This window comes from Gymnoscopelus microlampas, assembly GCF_963454915.1.
Source record: "Gymnoscopelus microlampas genome assembly, chromosome: 19".
Lineage (NCBI taxonomy): Eukaryota > Metazoa > Chordata > Actinopteri > Myctophiformes > Myctophidae > Gymnoscopelus > Gymnoscopelus microlampas.
In genome coordinates this window covers 23,490,902-23,512,237 of record NC_139956.1, presented here as the reverse complement: position 1 = coordinate 23,512,237, position 21,336 = coordinate 23,490,902, and the positions used below count along the sequence as shown (strand labels likewise).

The 21,336-nt window shown below is 42.4% G+C and overlaps 2 protein-coding genes across 9 annotated transcripts in view; both read right to left on the bottom strand.

Moving 5' to 3' along the window:
* Window positions 1-5,895, bottom strand: part of mark2b (MAP/microtubule affinity-regulating kinase 2b) — an 80,481-nt gene extending 74,586 nt beyond the window's left edge. For 6 of the 7 annotated variants that reach the window (XM_084043086.1, XM_084043087.1, XM_084043090.1 and 3 more), the window contains exon 1: window positions 4,456-5,895. In XM_084043086.1, coding sequence (XP_083899212.1) covers window positions 4,456-4,506 — 51 coding nt within the window. In that variant the 5' untranslated portion in view covers window positions 4,507-5,895. The remainder of the gene's footprint in view (window positions 1-4,455) is intronic. The other variant, XM_084043091.1, reaches the window with a different exon arrangement.
* Window positions 5,896-9,119: 3,224 nt separating this feature from the next.
* Window positions 9,120-20,544, bottom strand: krcp (kelch repeat-containing protein). Of its 2 annotated transcripts, XM_084042647.1 has the most exons (13): window positions 20,330-20,544; window positions 19,296-19,457; window positions 18,445-18,526; window positions 18,064-18,123; window positions 16,919-17,144; window positions 14,712-14,807; window positions 14,221-14,352; window positions 13,074-13,261; window positions 12,662-12,858; window positions 12,234-12,328; window positions 11,249-11,303; window positions 10,466-10,563; window positions 9,120-9,911 (listed from the first exon to the last, which is right to left on the bottom strand). In XM_084042647.1, the coding sequence occupies exons 1-13, from the start codon at window positions 20,389-20,391 to the stop codon at window positions 9,664-9,666; spliced, it is 1,701 nt and encodes a 566-aa protein (XP_083898773.1). In that variant the 5' UTR covers window positions 20,392-20,544; the 3' UTR covers window positions 9,120-9,663. The 2 variants fall into 2 exon arrangements, with proteins under 2 accessions (XP_083898773.1, XP_083898774.1); XM_084042648.1 differs by lacking the exon at window positions 18,064-18,123.
* Between the last annotated feature and the right edge of the window lie 792 nt (window positions 20,545-21,336).

The window sequence follows — 21,336 nt, the reverse complement described above, 5'->3', positions numbered from 1 at the left end:
TGGAACGGAGGCTTAACCAATTAAACCCTATATCGTCGCTGTCGGGTAGAAACCTTGTATTTCCATATTTAAAAACTGAATGCGCTACCTCATCATACAAGAGTGTTGCGCATTCAATTCCGTATTTCAATAGTAATTAAAAAAAAGGGACGTTTTTTCTACATCAAATCTCTCGCCGGAAATAGCAGTTTCACAAGCTCACAACGGATCGCAAGCTTGTAGATCTGCCCTTTTCGCCAAATGTTCCCCTATTATAACATGCCCAGGCCAGAATAGGAACAATAGGGTTCATGTGGTTAAGTAGTGATTCGATAAGCACCAGACTCATATTTCTTCTCGGCCAATTGGTCCGTGTTTTGGAGCTTGTCGCTAAATGTATTATAGAAGGGAACCTTGTAATGCTGGATGTAATTCAGGCCAGCCAAGTCAACCGTATCGCTCCAACATGACTCCATCTCTCCACCATTTCCAGCCACCAATCCTGAACTAACAAAGGCCTTATGCAAACAATGGCAGTTGGTCCTCAATCTGCATTATAAAATCAGCCTGAGCGATATCATAAGAGTCCTATCATCACCCAAGTCCTATATCACACTGCAACCTGTGTTAAAGAAATCGTCCAGGACCCTACGGCCAGGTCAAAACAATCTAAGATCCATCTATCTTATGTACATTATTAGGAGCAAAACTAGTTCTTCTCCAGTCAAGATAAGGCGATTTTTGGAGATAAACGTCCATGGATGGAGACAGACGCTAGTAGGTTTACATCATCCGCTGCCACCGGTCAGCTGATCAATCGGAACACCTCCACAGACATACACATATTGCAAAAAGTCTCGCTCTCTCTCGCTCTGTCACACAGTACCGAGTGTCAACACTCATGTGGTGTTAATGTCCGGTGCCATCTTGTCCTGAATCTTGAGACCTGACACCATAGGCTTTCTTTACATGGCCTTTTAGACTCTACACACTCTGTGTGTGTGTGTGTGTGTGTGTGTGTGTGTGTGTGTGTGTGTGTGTGTGTGTGTGTGTGTGTGTGTGTGTGTGTGTGTGTGTGTGTGTGTGTGTGTGTGTGTGTGTGTGTGTGTGTGTGTGTGTGTGTGTGTGTCTATGATCTTTCACCTACAGACCCAGCTGAGAGCTGGCCATTACTACTCCCCACCCCCCCAAAAACTCTCTCTTTCACCCCTTAAAACAACACCCCTGTGTATACTATGTAATGTAGGAATGAGCGTAGAGTCGGTGACAAAGACGTGACCTCGACTACATGAGTCGGTGAAGGTTATGGGCCACGGTGTGCAACTATGAGTGTATGGAAAAAGTAAAGTTGTGTGTGTGTCAGCATAGACAAACGCAACAGACCATGGCTCTTTATGGAGTCTCTGGGAAACAGACATTGCATGCATGGCATGCAAACATACAGGTGTGTGGCAGCTACAGTATAAGGCTTATAATCAACTTATTACTGAACTCCGTTTCAGGTAAGGCAGGGTGTATGTATATTTGCTTACACCAACATTGTGTAACAGTGATTTCATATAGACGCTTACCTTTTCTCATTCCCTGGTATAAAGTACACACACTCTCCTTATAAGGGCAACAGAGATCCATTGTTTGCAACAGCCTGACACAGACACGCAGTGAGATCATAATATCAATATGCAGCTTCCGTCAGCGGTTTTCTCTCCACCGGGAGCAAAAAGGAAGACAATTTGAACTGTCTGGGCTTTTGTGACTCGATCTTGCCCATTGGCTGTCGAAAGCAGATAGCCAACTGCTTAATGTGTGATTGGCTCCGTTTCCACATGTGGGTTGGGCTATTGAAAGTTGCAGGTACAACTGTTTCCCCCTGGATAAAGACAGCTGTGCAAGGGGGCATGTTGGTAAAGCCTTTGTAGTTTCATGAAAGACAGCGGGACAATTAATAGCATCGAACTTTCCTGAGAGACACCCTTGGACACTTAACATTTTGAGTGCTATCTTTTGGCAACATTGTTCAAGATAAGTTACTACAGTTTTCCTGGGAGACTGAGAAGCTTCATATGTCCAATAGTATAATAAATGGAGTAAATGCTAACATGCTGTTTTTCCCTGAATGACATGGCAAATGCACATCCCACATTATTCCCTGTGCATGAACAAGAAGTGCTAAGGTTTAAATAAATACTAAATAAAATAGAACTGTCAACTACAGTTCGTATACAAAATAAGCTGTAGCTGAAAATATTAACTTGTACATCATTTGAAACATCATTGACAGAAGCAGGCAACAGAAAGGAAAGCAGGTGTCTTATGTGAGATTGTATGCATGCATCTCCTCTATTTATGGCACTGAATTATCAAAGCCGCTGGGTGATTGCGCAAACAAAATGTCACTCCACTCAAACATAGTTACAAATACCTGTAGCTGCCCAACCAACACAAACATACATATCCACTCTCCCATAGACACACACACTTGCTGACATCATCCCCCGACTAGCCTGTCAGCATCATGCAACACAAAACACCATTTTTTCCAGCCAAAGCACATTCACACCCAAAGCATGTTTATTCGTTTTAACTCGAAACATAAACGAGGCTCATCACCAGCAGTCTCTGTAATGCAAGGTACAGTCTGCGTTGGAAAAGTAAAAGTGGCTTCATTTCAGTGCCGGTGGCTCCTATTATAAACATGATAAATCTTACAGCTATACGGCTATCTACTATGCAGTCTTGTCGGCTTTGCTCCAGTCCTCCAATAATGATTTACAAAGCCGGGCCAGGGTTGCCCTGCCTATTAAAACTCTATGAGGCCAAACAAGTGTTTCTCCCAGATACAAACATCAAATGTGCAGTCAGTTTTCTAAGAAGGAAAGAATACTTTTTTGGTACATTTCTTTTATCTACGTTTCCTTGGTTACGGCTTCAGAAAGGACACCAATCAACAGACAGCCTTATGTTTGTTCCTAAACGTTGCTGTGAGCTCTAAGTATCTCAACAACCCCCACATCCCTGGACAAAACCAACTCTGCTGGTGACGTTGCCAGCTAAGCTTCTCAAAATGCCAGCAGAAATCCTGAGAGAACTCATAGGAACAATTGCCTCAACAATGACAGTGCTAGCAGTATACCATTGATCTACTGGTTCTGAACTAGTGATCATGGTTGTGGTGTATTCAGCGACAAAACCCTGCTTCAATTTTGCTTTTGCTGTGAATACGAATAAGAAAATCGACAGTAAACAAAGACTCTTAACACTTTCTTTGTACCGTCGTTTGAGGAGCATATAGTCACACTTTACTCATCTGAGTTAATGCAATTTTGGCCATGTCCAGCAGGCTGGCTGTGTGTCTGCCCCCCACCCCACCCCTTGTGTGATCACACAGAGCTTTGTGTGCCACTTTCAGGCCATCAATGACTTGATGTGCCCTGGAATTTTGTTGTTACGCCTGAGTGTGCCTCGGCACCAAAAACCTTTTGAAAGCCATTGTTCGATTTGATATATGAGCCCTGACGCATCTGCTTCCAAAGCAACAGCAAGTAGTTTGTTAAATTATTCCATATTCAAGTATCCTGACTGGCATAAACTTTTCATCAAGCTGTCGCGAACTCCACTGTTTACTAGCTGCACTATACTGTTGGTGGAGGCTGCTTTATTTGCAAGAGGAAATCAATTTGTATTCATGTTATAATATTTCAGTTGCAAAGGCTAACATACTAAATGCACCACAGTTCAGAAAAATGTGCCCCCCCCCCCCCCCCCCCATAATCAATAACTTGGTTTGTCATGAGGTCACAAAGAAAGGTTCTACAGTGTCATGTAAAGATTTGACATGTGCTGCAAAAATCAACCACCAATGACACAATGAGTGACACAAAATAGGCATTGATCATTCAATCCGAATTGAGGTAGTTCACTGTATTACACAAGGCTACGTCTAACAAATGTGGTGGTGAAGGACATGCCCTGGCTCACAGTCTAAACAGAAACCTAAAATTGTGTCTCACTCTCTCTCTGTCCGACTATAGGAGTGGGAAACCCAATGAGATTGCGTAGGCAAGCTGGTGAATCACTGCTGGGGTGGCAAAGAAAACATTGCAAGAGAGAGGAGCTGGAGAGAGAGAATGCCAGGACAAGCAGGCTCTCTGTAGAAGACCAAATAGAGACTGGCATTGTTGTTTTGACCCTGCAAAAGCACCAGTGACAATCCCAGATTGCAGGAAACGCTCTTACCAAGACTAATGTCAGGACTAGTCTAGAACAGTGGTTCTCAAAGTGGATTCTATGGACTCCCTTGGTTCCTTTAGGGGGGTCTACATTGACCCTTACAAGTCTAACTCTGACAGTATACAAATGGGGTCCATTTGTATACTGTCAGAGTTAAGGGGAGACCCTGACATTTAAAAGTTTGAGAACCATTCGACTAGAACAGCAATTGGACATGTTAGTTAGCTGTAAAAAAAAGAATCTTACCTGTCCAGCCGAATTCTCAATGACTTGCACCAGTGGGGCTCTTGTTGACATGGTTGCCCACCCCAAGGACTTAGACTTAGCAACAAAAAAAATGGGGGAGAGGAATAGTGAGACAGGGAGTCTTCTTTTAGTGTGTGTTGACCATTTAAAGGTTGTGACAATAGAGGTGAGGTCCAGTCAGTCTGTGGTGGTGCTAGCCAGCTAGCAGCTCGGTGAATCAACAAGTTGAAATCCCATCCACATCAGCGGCTAGCCACGTTAGCCTGGATGGCTACCAACTAGCTTACGGCGACCACCACACGTCCCATGTTTGTATCAACAGGCAACGACTAAAGTGTGGTCCAAAAACTATAAACAATTCAACTCCTCGATGGTGTGCATCCAGGCGACCGTCGACAAGGTGTCCAAGCAGCGAGATAGCAGGCTAACTGTGACGTTAGCTTCAGATGCTAACCTGTAGAGCTGCTATGAGAGGTTCAACATGTCAACCACAACGTCTACCGTCAATGTTCATATCAATGTTTATAATAATAAAAAGGTGACGTGTTGTGCTGTCTGTGTTCAGTGGTTTGTTTCCTTCTGAGGTTTCAAATCAAGTCCGAGGACTGGAAAACTTTCAGGCCAAAAACTTGTTTCTTCTTCTTCCTCCCGGTGGTGAGGTCGAGACCTTCCTGCTTGTGATAAATCCACAATGTTTGGGAAAAATAAGAATTATAATAGTATAAAATGATAATAATTAAAAGCCAAGGCCGTGTGAAACGATGTCACATGGCAACTGGAGAATACCGAATTAACTCGATTAGCTGGCTATAAGTGGCTAGCCCGGGTTAGCTGCCTGTTAGTTAGCCTGGTGTGTGTGTGTATGTGGAAGCGGGGCTAGTTGTTAGCCGCTTAGCTTCCACTTCCAGCCAGCGGCAGATCCGACCCACCACCAGAACTCACTACAATCCAACCCGGACCCACCGGCACCGCTGGCCTGCGTGATGTGAATAACAGCTCGTTGCTAATGAACGCTGCACTGCGGGTGAGTGGCGATCGCGTCCGCTCCCTCCGGCTCGGTTCGGTAGAGATTAGAACCGACGGGTTTTGATTTCCTTCCTTCCACGACGGGGGTGTCTCTCTCTTTACTCTGGAGGAACGGATCAAGTTGTACAATCCATGGTGTTGTTCAACGGGGGGTGGTTTGATTTCGTGTGAACCAACGGGTCTGACAGAGACGGAGCTGCTGCGCCCCACAACGCAGCCTGTGATCACGATCCACTGCCCCTGATACCGGAACAAGACACTCACCACCACGGCAACATGGCTGCTGTTGCTGCCTGCTCTGTAGTCTCGTCTGCTGCTGCTGCTCGCTTGCCTTGCACCACGACTCACTGAACTGAACGACGAAGAGACGAGGAGGGGAGTCGGAAACGCTCGGAATCCCTCGGCTCTTTCCGGAAGGTTTACAGGTGTGTGTGTGTGTGTGTGTGTGTGTGTGTGTGTGTGTGTGTGTGTGTGTGTGTGTGTGTGTGTGACACAGTCTCACGCACAGACACACACACACACACACACGCACGCACGCACGCACGCACGCACGCTCTCTCACTCACTCACTCACTCACTCACTCACTCACTCACTCACTCACTCACTCACTCACACACACACACACACACACACACACACACACACACACACACACACACACACACACACACACACACACACACACACACACACACACACACACACACACACACACATATGGCGTGTGACTGTCCACAAAGCAGCAGGTACAGAGAGAAGGGGTGTGACTGAGATACTGAATGAGCCTGCTATGCTCTTTCGTGTACTGCAGAGGTTCCCCCAAGTAACCCCAAGGGGATCCCTGACTGTCTGGTTTTCTGTTCTACCAGGTAGTTAATTGCACATCACACACATCACATTGGTTTCTGTCATTCTAGTTGTGCAATCTGGGACTGGGGCACTAGGTGAATGTAAGATAAAAACCTGTTAGCCGGTATTTAAACAGGTATTTAAACCAGCAAGTGGCGCCCATGAAAAGACAGGAGGCGGAGCTGGAGGTGGCAGAATTGAGGAAGGATGCTACGATTCTCATTAACAAGTAGTGACATGATCAGAAACAAATGACTACATTAGAGAGGATCAGGCCAGGTTAGATGGTTTGGGGATAAAACAAGAGAGGCGAGGTTGAGATGGTTTACTTCTGTACAGTGCAGGGGAGGGATGTGGATGCTGAAGATGGAGCTGCCAGGCAAGTGGAGAAGAGGATGGTTAAAGAGGAGGTTTATGGATGCGGTGAGAGAAGACATGCAGGTGGTTGGAGTGAGCGAGCAAGATGCAGAGAACAGAACCAGATGGAAACTGATGATCCGCTGTGGGACCCCAATGGGAATTTGCAGAAAGAAGAACAAGAAACTGTACCAGAAGATGGAATCCTTGTCTGATCCTGTATCATCTTTCCAAGGTTTTGGTACAGAGTAGTGTGAACTCCTTTGTTCTCTCTCTCACACACACACACACACACACACACACACACACACACACACACACACACACACACACACACACACACACACACACACACACACACACACACACACACACACACACACTCTCTTTCTCTCTCTCTCTCAAAACACGTATGCACAGGATAAATCAAAATTCTACTTAAGACATTTAGGTAGAATTTTGACATTTAAACGTATTCTGTGTTTAAAGCAGGTCAATCCAAAAACTTTCAACTGCTGACACAGAGGCATGCTGAGGTTGATGTGACCAGCGATACAAGAATGAGGTTTTAAAAATATGTGGTCCTTCCTTGATATAATTCTTTAAAAAAGTTAACATGGGTTCTTTTAAAAATGGCATTGCCCAAACTTCTGTGAGATATGACACATCAGAAGATTTTAATAATAATACATCAACCAATGCTATGACGGAATGGAAATAGCATCAGGATGTAATGAAGGGTTTCAGGATAATAGGAATTCCCCTTTGTGAAGAATGAGAGAACAGGACTTCCAGATGAATCAAGGGAAAGTCACTTCACCTACCATGGCAGTCAATAGGACTGAGTGTAGCTGCTTCATTACCTCCCCTAGACCAAATTAATCCCATTAGCATTTCTGTATTCTGTATTCTGTCTCTCTGTTGGTTCAAAATATGAAATACATCACCCTTGTTAACACCTTCTTCACTTACCTCTTCATCTACTATCACATCCTCTGAGCTCAAATAGATCTTAAATGGGCTACTCAAAAAAAAAGAAGGGAAAAAAGCTTGCAGTCTGTTGGCATTTAAGGGAAAAATGTGCTCCAGTGTCGCCATCTGTGGGATAATTAAGCACATTGCAGAGCATACGTTCTAAATGTCAGCCAGGCAACCTAGATAATCCTTTTGCAGACTTGTCTGGCAAGGCGGGGTTGAGGCATCGTTTTTCCCAATCATATTCACTCCAAAATCATAACAGTGGCAGTTGTTGTCTGCTGTGCACTGCAGGGGAAGTGAGTAAGTGACACAAACGAGCAATATTGACACAACATGCAAATGCTGCTCACCACAGAAACAAAATCATCTTCCTCATTACGAAATGCAAGTTGTCATCAAACAGCATCCCATACTCTTTCATCTGATGCAACTGACCAAATTCACAGCTATGCTCGTTAGATGTGTTACTGTGGAACTTGTTTTGAACATTCTGGCTGTGCAGTCACCTTTAGAAGTTTGCAACCATCAAATCTCCCCACACTTTTGATAATGTGGTCAGATTTTCTTTCCAGCTTTGTATTTGCCTCACTCACAGGAGGCCGATTTTTGCAAAACAATATTTTTTATATTACTCCAACAAATGTTGTCCAAACATCACGCAAATCGGTACATATTATCTCTTTAGCCATGTGATCAAGACGGAGCCGTCCGATCCGTACCATTTTTTACATTCCAGCCTGATTGGCGAATTCCGAACATTGCTGGCCCACACTAACCTACCTGACCTGGCGGAGACCTGTGCTCCGAGGAGCACTTTCTCTAGTTATATTATTATTTTATCCACAAGGATCCATAAAGTATAACTTCCCTATTATTGTTTTTCCGACATCTTCGTAAAATAAATGACTGGACTACCGGTTTAACCACTTAAACCCTCTATAAAACAGACCAGAGTTGAAACTGTACTTGGACCGATTTTGCAAAAATAGCCGATCTGCTATTTTTGGCTAAAGTTCCCCCCAGAATATGGATGCTGGGGTTCAAGTGGTTAAATACAAAATCTTCAGACTGGACGAAATGGCCAGCGGTATTACTAGACAAGATGCTGACATTACTGTCACCTGTTTAAATAGCACTGGTTTCAGTATACATTTAGGGAATGTATATTTTTTTCAAAAGAGATTGTAGAAGTATAAACATTTAATGAATAGAGGATATGCGCATGCTTAAAATGAATGGCACATCGAGTGGCAAAGTGAGTGGCAAAGAAACATGCAAAGTGAGTTTAACATTGTTTAGTGTTGTTTAATGCAATCAGATATGACTTTTCTGTTTGGATGCATGGGCTGTCAAGGCCAGAAAGTATTTTTTTGACACTTAGTAGGCATTCCTGCATAACTTCCGGGTTTGATGATGATGTCACACGCATATCCTCTATAAAGAACAAGCTAATTTCTGCAATGTAAATCAAAACATAACTTGGTATTATTACTATATCAACAGATTCAACACAAATTCAAGGAAGTGATTACCTGTAAATGTTGAAATATTTTAATAAAACCACATGCAAAACAAACCCTAACTGCTTCCAATGAGCAGGTTACTGCCTTGCATGGTTTCATCTGCTGTGAATGTGTGGGTGAATGGGTGAATGTAATGCACATTGTAAAGTGCTTTGGATAGAGGCACTATAATGCACCATTTGCCATTTAAACTGACTATTTTCTAATTACAGGTTGGGGTTCTGTAATTTTCCATGATCCAATTAAAAAGTAACATGTTTTCCATTTTCACTAAAACCAATACAAGGCTGATATCATTTTTTGTAAAATGCAATTCTAAGAAGTTCCCAAAATATATACACAACTTAAAAACACTTGAATAACATAACATTTTAAAATATATAATAGATTAACTTTACATTTGAATTTTTAATGCGTCATGTAAAAAAAGAACAAGAAACGAAAAATACAAAAACAAGCACAAAAGACTACTGACTAAATCCCGTCAACCAATTCCTCCACAGCGATGGTGGTCAGGTCGGAGTAGAATTGGCCTTCGTTGTCTCCTCCTCCGAACATGATCAGGGTTCTGGTGACACATCCTTCTTTGCCCTCCTCGCCTACCTGCTCCTCCCCATAGCAATTGTGACAGTGGCGGCGGGTGGTGTCCATGGTGGTGATGGAATGACCAGCCCGGGGCAGGGAGAGCTGTGGGTGACTCAACTCTGTCCAGCTATTGCCGTCTGAATGAAATGACAATATCAACAAACAAAAATGTTATGATCATTCACAGCTAATTACAGTCACTCACATGACTTAAGTTCATACAGGATCAAAAATAAGTTGCGCACTTCCAAAAAACCTCTTGAAGGCAGGTACTGGCCCCAAAGTGAACCGAGATCTCCCTTTGAGTAACTTTATTAGTTTAGCAGCATGGAGTGATGTTTCGATGTTGCTCTTTTTCAGGCTCAAAAGGGAGCTATAGTGTGTGGTTCTGCTTCTATTCCTTTGACATGACTAAGTTCAGCCAATAACCTCTCACACATTAAGCGTTCCCTAAAAGTCTGGGGAAACTACTTTAACCACACAAACCCTAGCACCCCTATTCTGGGCATGTCATAATAGGCAAACATCTAGCAAAAATACAAATGAAAAAGGTAGGTTGCAAAGTGCAGACCCCCGGGGGACCCAGTCAATAAAGTAATGTATAGGGTTTAAGTGGTAAAGACCATCTTTACATCCAGACAACAACAGCAGAAATGGGCTCCCTCCAGGTGAACATGTCCCTTGCTCTCACCTGTGTCGAAGATAAACGTGTCATTGAGAGCGTTGTGGCCGTTGTAACCACCGTGGATCAGGAACTTGGTGTCTGAGAGCACAGCGCTGCCATGCCAGCTGCAACACAAGAACAAAGGTTAATTTATATATATATAGCAAAAAATGCTATATATAAAACAAAGCGTCACATCACAACGTGTTGTGAGCTTGTAGATCAGTGGAATCAAGACTCCCTCTGGGGGTCTATGTGGAGAGACCACCAGGACTCCCAATCCCAAGTCAAAGAATTCAGAGTCACCCCCCATTACATTCCAACCAACCACCCCCAAGCCCAACCCTCAAATCCTGGACCAAGTAATCAGTCTTTCAGCCTATTCTGCACTACTGACCAGTTTGAGCCACTACCTCAATAAACTATAATATCAAGTTATGGTCCTAGCCTTGTGAAGTAAGTGTGTAAGTGTGTGTGCGTGTGCGTGTGCGTGTGTGTGTGTGTGTGTGTGTGTGTGTGTGTGTAAGTGTGTGTGTGTGTGTGTGTGTGTGTGTGTGTGTGTGTGTGTTTTACCTTGTTGTATCTTAGTCACTTTAGCACTGAACTATTTTTTTGGACTCTACACTACTTATGTAAGTATATAAGTTTAGTCCATTCACTCTGGATAAAAGCATCTGTTAAATGCATAATAGTAAATTGTGTGTGTGCGTGTCTGTCTGTCTGTCTGTCTGTCTGTCTGTCTGTCTGTCTGTCTGTCTGTCTGTCTGTCTGTCTGTCTGTCTGTCTGTCTGTGTGTGTGTGTGTACACACCTGCGTGGCGACGGGGATTTTCCTGTTGTCCTCACAACAGAGAATTCCATCAGACCTGAGGATCGAAGAAGCTAAATTAGATTGTTGCATTGTGCAAGTGAATGAATGTACTCTGCACATAACGTCACTCTACAGACAAACATCGACTGTGTGCTATTTATATGTGTTTATACTCATAATTTCAGAAGCCCAGAGGATCACATGTAAATCCATCTATTTATTAACATCATCCTTACAGATATATTCACCATATTTATTACTGCCGTTTAACTTTAATGTACCTACCACTTTTTACAACTAGGTATGAAAGCCACCCATCAAAGGCTGTATTTAGTTTTTTGTGAGTTGACCGACAAGTGGATGGAGACTCTGACCTCTAGATGAAGCTGTTCATGGTGGCCTTGCAGCTTTGTTCACTTTAATGGTTTTCTGACAAAGGAGAGACATTGGTTTTCCATGTATCTCCACAACTGCAAATTCTACTTCCCCTTAGGGCTGAAGACGGTTTCTCATCATCCACTTTCTGCAAATTTGGTGGAGGCTCATTGTCAAATGAGCTTGCAATATACGGTAATACCAGATAACTTTTTAACTATAAAAATTATGATTGGGTAACCAAGTCAAGTTGAGGTTGGGATAGGGTCTGGACCGGTCCTGTACTATTCATTTTTAGCTCCATCCCGAAATTGGTCAACGTTCCATGTCACAGCGGAATATCAGAGTCTAGCCCTATGTTTATACATAGAGCGTGGCACCTGTACAATCAGCATTTCTAGTTTAGGTGCCATAAAAGGGACAGGATAATTGAAAAAGAATGTGTCTCAAAATAATTTAGAAACCGTGTGTGTGTGAGTGTGAGTGTGAGTCTGTGAGTGTGAGTCTGTGAGTGTGAGTGTGAGTGTGAGTGTGAGTGTGTGTGTGTGTGTGTGTGTGTGTGTGTGTGTGTGTGTGTGTGTGTGTGTGTGTGTGTGTGTGTGTGTCTTACCCAGGTCCAACATGTACATGTCATTGTAGCACACAGGAGTGTCCCAGCCCCCAAACACATAGATCTTCCTCTCCTGCATCACACAGGCTGAATGCCTAGAGGACAGACACATCCAAACACAATTAGACCAAGATGTAGAGTCTAGTGAAAGCTCATGAATTTATAGAAGGATAACCGCATTGCAGAACCAATGGAAAGACATTATGGTGGTCCTTTGTATTGAGACGGTATTATGATTTGCTTTCAAAGCAGTGGGCGTAGGTTTGTTAGCAGCCGTTCTCAACGCTGTTCTAGCCCCAATTAATTTAGATTTCCCCACACATATCGGTATCTCTGATCTTAAGGCTATGGCGGAGCTCTTTGATCTTCCAAAGTGCTTTGAAACCCAGAACAACTACACAGCTGATATTTGGATCAAACCGTCTTACCCTGAGCGGGGGGGGGGTGCGTCACCTGTGACGATGGGTTGATACCAAATGGAGAGGTGGGGGTCGAAGATGTACAGGGACTGGCTGCAGCCGTCAGGCTGAGGATTGGGGCGAGGAAACACCCCTCCCAGAATGAACAGTTCGCCCCGGAACAGGCTACAGCTGTGGTAGGCTAGGGGTGGGACTTCACCCTGGGCCTGGAAGACAGAACATGAAAATAGCACCACTTGAGCCCTATATTCAATGAACACCGACAAAAGCCAATCTACAAACTCACAATGTGACACGCTGCGAGCTTGTAGATCAGCTATCTGCTATTTAACATACCCAAAATAAGGACGGCAGGTTGTTTTTTTTTTTACTTGAGTGTTAACTGACATTGCTCCATGCAAAAGTTAGGTAACACACACACCTCCACCAGTGACCATTTCCAGCTCTGTGTATCCAGGATGTGAACATCATTGAACCACTTCTTGTTCTTAGATCCCCCAAACACAAAGATCCTTCTAGAATCGGGGTCGTAGGTCACCGTGTGGCCAATCCTGGCCTCAGGGGTAGGACCCTCTGCCAAGGTCTCAGCCGCAAACCAGGACATGTCCTCTGTTGGATGGATGGACACAAGACCACAGCATGTCACAACAATAGGGCACATGAGAAACGAGTCCCTCACCTTTTGGCATTATAAAGGTTTAAGGAAATTCTCAATATATCTTGACTTTCAGAATGCTGCATACTAGTGATGAAGGGAAGAGAGGGTGGACCAGGGAGAGAGAGAGTACATGGAGAGGAAACAGAGAAATACTGAGTGCAGAGAGAGAGAAAGACATTAAATCGAACCTGAGGACATGCAGGTGTAGCTAAACCTTTTAACCACTTAAACCCTATATTTGTTGACTGGGGCCCCCAGGAGTCTGCACTTTTTTTTGCACAACACCAAATCTCTTCAATGTCGCAATGTGACACATTGTGAGCTTGCAGATCTGCTACTTTCACCCATTTTCTGGGATTGTTGACCTGTTATGACAGGCCCAAAATAGGGTTGTTAGGGCTCATGTGGTTAATAGAAGATAACATAAAACCACTTGATCCTCCTTTGATTTTATTTACTGAAATGCAGTGCCATAACAGCATCAGTACATGCCATCGTCTACCACAGCAACAGCGAAATGTCACTCATAAACCTTTCCTGTTAATCCCTACCGAACTTGCTGTACCTGCGTAACTGAATCGATGTTTGGTAAACGTCACTGTGCAGTAAATGGTAATTTACTGCACAGTGTAACAATCAATCTTTTCTCCTGGGAGGGTCTATTTTATGGCTAAAACTTTTCAAAGTGATCTGCACTTTTAAATCAATTAAAATGCAATAAAAAGGTGTGACTTTGACAGAACATAACTGCAGTGACATTGAGCGTGTTGGATTAATCACTTGAACCACAGCATCCGTATTCTGGCCTTCTGGGGGAACATGTGTATGTTCTGTTTGTATACAAAGTATACAAACAGAGATGCATCCCTTTCTCTCCAAGCTTTGGAGGGCAGCGCGTATTGAAGCTGACCTGTGCACAGCTTCCACATGGGGTCCTTGCAGAACTGCATCCTGACTCCCTGTCCTCCAATCAGAATTGCAGTCTGATCATCAATAGGACACAGCGTCTGACCCCAACGAGCTGACGGGTTGACCAATGGGGCTGCAGGGGAGGTGATATAAGACAGACTTCAGTCATTGCAGTTAAAGAAAGACAGACAGCCAGGGATAAGTTAGGTAAAACAAAAACACTTTTTGTGGATTCTCATCCCTTACACTCTCTCTCTCTCTCTATCTCTATCTCTCTCTCACACACACACACACACACACACAAGTAATCACAATGGCAGCACACATCCTACAAATAAGGCTAAGCTGACAGAATGTATTGTATTTCACACTCTAATGTATTGAGAGTGCAGGCAGACACACACAAACATTTCACAAGACAGGCACCCTCAAATGGAGATTAAAGTCCTTACATGCAAATTCATATTGGTGCATGAGTGCACAGACACTCACCCGTCTGCGTGATCATCTTGGTTGAGCCACCTTTCCTGTTTGCATTCTGCAGAGGTCTTTTCCCCACACTCCCCTGCACATCTTCAACTCTGTTTGCTGTGGAATGTTACAAGTTGAGATTTGACACGACACAAAGAAATACAAACCAACGTGTTTTTTATTTATTAGACCTTTATTTATACAGGTGAAATCCCATTGAGATACAAGAAGGGATCTCTTTTAAGCCCTGTTTCGGGTAGCCGCAGTTCAAGACTGTACACCTCACACCCAGGAGTAAACAACAACACGTTCACAAAAGTTTCTCTTTTGGAATCAATATTAATTGAATAATAATAGATAATGATAATAATAATAATAATAATAATAAGACCTATTTGATCCTGAAGGGGAAATTCAGTTTTCCCCCAGCTGATTGGTGCCCAAGTAGACAGACTTGAGCGCAGGGTGGGAGCTGTTAGGGGTTAAGTGTCTTGCTCAGGGACACCTTGACACATTGCCAGGACCGGGAATCAAACCTCTGACCTTCTGTTTGCCAGGTCATCCCGTCACAGTGACATATGGAAATCATTGAATTTCAGCCAATTTAGGCCTTGGCTACACGTACATGGATCTTTTACTAAACGGATATTTTAGTCCTCCGTTTTTAAAAAGAATCCCTGGCCACATGACAAAGATAAACAAAAATCCCTGTCCACACGTAGACGCAGAAACGCATCGATCAGCTGCATGTTTCAATTTTATATCAGATTTTATATTTACATTTATTTTATAATTATATATATGAGGGGCCAAATACAAATACATTTGTAATCACATGTTAAGGCCCAATACTGCAATAGCTGCATTATTTTAATAGCATACGTGAACAGCATACGTGAACATAAACGAAAACAACATTATTAGGCCGCAGCTGCAGCTCAAACAGTGGCCATGGTTCACATGACGCTGTCGAGTCTCTGGTTTATAGTGGTGTTCGTTTTTTTTATTACATTGCCAACTATCACATGTACATAAACGTTCAGATTTCAAATATAAAGTGCTTACCCCTGAGCCACGGATGTTACAAGGCAATCCGGACCGTGATAAGTACCCGTATCTCCCGTATTGTTCAATAAAAAGCATTTTAATCCCATCGCCGGACATTTTCTTTTTCTGTTATTTTATTTTGGTAATGTATCAGAGTGCAATACACCTTCCAACCATTGGTGTCGCATGGTTGAAAGCATCGGAGAAAATTTGGAGAAAATGGCCGACGATCGGATTAAAATGCTTTTTATTGAACAATACGGGAGATACGGGTACTTATCGCGGTCCGGATCGCCTTGTAACGTCCGTGGCTCAGGGGTAAGCACTTTATATTTGAAATCTGAACGTTTATGTACATGTGAGAGTTGGCAATGTAAAAACATCGAACACCACTATAAAGCAGGGACTCTCGGCACCGGGGCGATTGTGTTTTAGGACGACAGACCCCACATTCAATCTGTGTGCGCGCCGTGTGTTCTACTTGGCGCAGAGAAAGAGGGTTTTCGTCACACAGTGAATGAGCTACTTTTCCCACCACTGTCTTATTATTAAGTATGACATTATTTAGCCATAAATGAGCGTGCCTTGTTTCATAGACTGTAAGTGTTGCTCTCTCTCTCTTCATTTATTATTATAATGACCATGAGCGGTCCGGTGTTTATGTATTATTGTATTATTTATTATTATAATGACCATGTGCGAATGCGCGATGACGTCATCGTTTCTCAAAATCTCCGGATTACATGTCCACACAGATCCACTGAAACGCATGTTTTGGAAAACCTTCACTTTAGTCTCCATTACTAATGTCATTTTGATAAAGGACAAAGCTTAAACATGGGCTGATGCTGTGACAAAATGGCTGATAACACTAAAAACTTAGCTAGCTAGTGTGTTCTGCCTCACTCTCATCCTATACCGTTCTCCTTGATTCCAATCCAGCACCCTTTTTCCAGATGTACTCCCTTAACTACTTGCCCTACATACTTAGTTGTACGAAAAATGACAAAATTAGAAGATCTACAAGCTCACAACACTTCATATTGCGACATATATTGTGAGGTTGTAGATCTATTTGTGCGATTGTTTTTTTAATAAAAAAGGTTCATGTGGTTAACATTTCTGATAACGAGGGTAGGATTAAAATATCAAAACCAGATAGTGTAATCACACCATATCACCTGTTCCCTTTGTCTTTGCGTTGTCCCCTCCATTGGCAAGCAGCTTGTGGCCTCCTTTGGCGTGACCCCTGACCTTTCTCTGAGGCGTCACCTTCTCTGGGGAACCGTTGGGGCAAATGTTCTCTTCCTCCCCCATCTGCGATAGCACTCCCTCCTCCTCGTCCTCTGTCCGTACCCTCTTCTTTTTACCTTTCACCCCTGGCACTGCGTTGGGTGCGGTGGTGGACTGCAACAGCACAGAGGGCAGGGGGAATTAATAATAATAATAACAACCACCTTTATTGTCCCCAAAGGAATATATGTCTTCACAGTCTGTTCAAAAACAACAACAAAAAACAACACATAACCACATAGCACAAAACAACATATCACACGACGCAACACCAAGACAATACATGAGGTCCCCACTACACAGTACACACAGAAAGGTTCAGAAGTCTGACAGTGCTCGTTTTCACACACCAAAAGAAGGCAATAACATACATCAAGGGCGTGTTTCATTTCGGCGTTACTGTGTGCCAGCATGGAAAGATCATGTACAATTAACATTCGTGCTGGCACACAGAAACACCTAAATGAAACAGAGCCACGGTTAACGCTATTCCCTTCAGCTGCGGGTCCATACTAATCCAATTGAAATTTTACTTGGTAACCATTTATCAAATTAGTTTCAGGTCATTAGATGAAAGGGATTGTAATAGAGCCCATGGGTGGCTTTCATTTTACCCGAAACATGGGTCTTGGCGTTGGATTTGAGGATTTGGCAAATCCTTTGATACAGTGGAACATTTTAACCTGCTATAGGCTCAGCATCCAATTACAGTGTTTCCCCCAGTCTCCCTTCATTAACCACTTTCAACATATTACCGGTAACCCTATTTTGGCATGTAATTATAACAGATTTTTTTTTCAAAAATAGGGCTCTACAGGTCGACGCTCTACTTCTGTAGTGACACTTTTTTCGCCAGGAGAAGCCATGATTAATCAGCTTTGAAACTCAGTTGACAAATTAAATTCATGACGACAAGGTAATCATTTTGCAGGAATGTTTCAGCCTAGGCGGCTGACAATTCGTGGCTATAAAAAGCACTGGGGGAAAAGCGTGCAATTTCATAAGCAGTGTGGGAGCATCCCAGACACATTACCTGTGGAGTGAATTCCTTCATGATGAGAGTGAACCCTGGGTCTGAATCATCCATTTTCACCTGAAAAACCACATCCTGCATCAAGAGCAGTGTCTGGAATAGCGGAGTCACCTCAAGTCTATTTATATATGCTGCTGCTTCTTCTTGTTTCCCTCGTTTCTCTCTCCATTCTTTACCCTTATGACTCTTTTCTCACAACGGAAAATGTTGGAAGAAAATGAACCCACTCTTTACACCTGTAAACTTATGATATGACAATACAGTTGAAGTTGAGTTTGCCTATAGTTGATACATTAGGATACAACCTGTTATCAAATGAGCAGAAGAAGCTTTCATAGCTTTCTAGGTAATTCCCATAGTTTGGGTTGGTTTGAAACTCACCAGATCTCCTCCCAAGAGGGAGATGTTCAGTGTGACACCGTCTGTCCACGTCTCTTCTTCCCACTGCTCCCAGGACAGACATCTGGACAGGACAACATTTGGCACCCAGTTAAAAAGGGTAATATGCAGGTTAGAGGCTACACGATGTTACATTATCAAACCTATGATTAGTTGTTCAGAATTACTGGACTACTACAGATAATTCAGAATAATAAAAAAAAACGTTTCATTTCCGCATTTTTCAAATATTATGGATAGTTTTAGAGCAATCAAATGTAAAATGTTAGCTTTTGAGTCGCTCACTAGCCCATTTAGACCTGAGGCCGATTCTAAAAACACCTTCTAAATCCTGACCTAAATTTTCTGAAAAACGACATTTTTTATTCAAATAAACAACAACTACATCAAAAGGGGTTCCTGCATTGAAAAGTATAGTTACGTATGTGTTCCAGCTCTAAATGGGCTAGTGCAGCGACTAGCGACATAGACATAGTTCACTCTTCCCTGACAGCTTTCCCCCACAAACACGGCCAATTGTGTTCGTTGGAGTGCCCGGCCAAGCCGGATCGACGGTGGAGGAATTGAGCGCCAGTCTCCACGCCGATGGCCAGGAAGTTTTACCCTATCCATTGGATGCCCTAATACAGAATACCTTTTGATATTTAAAAAATGTTCGATTTCATATTATGTACAGGGCCTTCTCTATTCATATTTTCAGCTGGTCCTGGCAGACTTCAAGGCAAAGCAATCAATGCACAAGACTAATTGAGAGAAAGATTATAAAATTGTAAATAATTAGTATATAAATACTATCTTACGGTTCTCTAGTCCAGTCTATTGAAAACACATACTTATTATAAGGTGTCAGTTTGCCAATAGTGATGGGGATCCTGTCAGCATCATTGAGCTCAGCGTTCACGCAGATCCTCTCTCCCCACGGTCCGTTGGTAAACAGCACCACCTGGCGAGCGTTTGGTGGAACTGCCAAGGAAGTCCTATTCGACCCATAGGCACTGAATTATGGACAAGAATAAGTTAATGTCAGTGTTGTAAAGTTAAGTAACTAAGTACATTTACTCCAGTGCTGTACTTAAGTCAATGTTGAGGTACTTTTACTTTGCTTACTTTTTTTTCAGTACCTTTACTTCTACTCCACTACATCTCAGAGGCAAATATTGTACTTTTACTCCACTACAATTATTTGAAAACTTTAGTTACTAGTCACTAGTTTGTAAAACTAACATACATTAAAGACTTCAGTCATGGTTCTTTGAAAATAGCCAATCTACAAGCTCACAGCGTTGTGAGCTTGTAGATCTGCTATTTTCAAAGGATTGGAAACATGTGAAATGGGATATTGTGCATAGTCAGTACTTTAATTTACTTTAAGTACTTAAGTATATTTTGACGGCACTACTTTTGCACTTTTACTCAAGTAAATTTTGAATTCCAGACTTCTACTTACTTTACAGAGTATTTCTACATTGCAGTATTTACTTTTTATTTAGTAAACAAAAATGTAGTACTTGTTAAACCACTGAAGTTAATGTTTTTGCTGCTATAGTCCGAGGGCTGCCTGCAACCATATGTTGTTCATGAGCTAAATGAAACCCCTGGAATAACCTTGATCGTGTTTTTAATCAACCAAAGGCATATAATTGTGTTATGGTTACACTCCCGCATTTTCTCTAAATATGGATGGTTTTAGAGCGCTCAAATATACAAAGCTATCTTTTGACATGATCCAGGCTTATCTAACAACCGATCACATTACATTACAACTGTGACTACAACGCTATTTTACAACGCAGTTGTCGCCGGCTATGTAGAGAAAACAATGCGTACAATTAAATCAACAAAACAAAACATGAACGTAACACGTTACCATAGAAGCCTCTGAGGAGGATTGTTTAGCCCCAAAACCGCGTACACCCCGAAATCATCCATCCTGCCTTTTGCCCTCCAAATGAGGCAATTATCTACCTGTTAAATGCTATTAACCGCCAAAGTCAATCCCTTTAACAGTATTTTAAACGTAAATAATCTGTACATTGATCAGAATAGTCTCAAACTCCCACCGCCCATGATCTCTCTCTGAAAACCCCGCGCCAGCGCTTCAGAAGATAATAAGTGCGCTTGTTTTCATGTCTGTTGTATGCAGGGAGGGAGGTACCCAGGGGTGGTGTGGTGGTAAAAGTACTCACGTTTTTTTTTTACTTTAGAGAAAGTATCAATTATGCAACAATGTAGAAATTATTCATTCACAAGTTTTCAAATGTACTATAAAATGTATAAACATCCTTTGAAAATAAAAGATCTACAAGCTTTGTGCGTTGTGACGCGTTGTGGGCTTGTAGATCTGCTATTTTCAAATTGCCAAAGGTCTGAAGTGTTTTTGTAATAATAATCAAAATCTACAAAGTAAGTAGTAACTCAAGTTTTCAAATATTTATAGTGGAGTAAAAGTACAATATTTGCCTCTGAGATGTAGTGGAGTAGAAGTAAAAGTATTGAACATTGTAAATACTCAAGTAAAGTAAAAAGTGCTCAAGTACTTAAAGGTAGGGTAAGTGATATTTTTGGGTTAAAACAAAAACTATTTTGTTAAAAGGTTAAAGCACTATATTCAGATAGTACTCATTGCTATAGAGTGTTTGTTCAGTAACAGGAGTCTCCATGTCTCTCCAGCTGTTTAATAAACAGAAAATACAATTTCTGGTAGGTGTCAAACTCTCAGCCAATCAGGAGAAAGTACCCATTTTTAAGCTTAATTTTTCCAGTTCCAATTTTGCCTGCTCATTGCTTAGTGTCATCACTTCCAATTTCACTTGTTTAATCTATATCCTGATTGAGTTCTCTATCCTGGTTGGATACAATTGGAAATGAAACTGA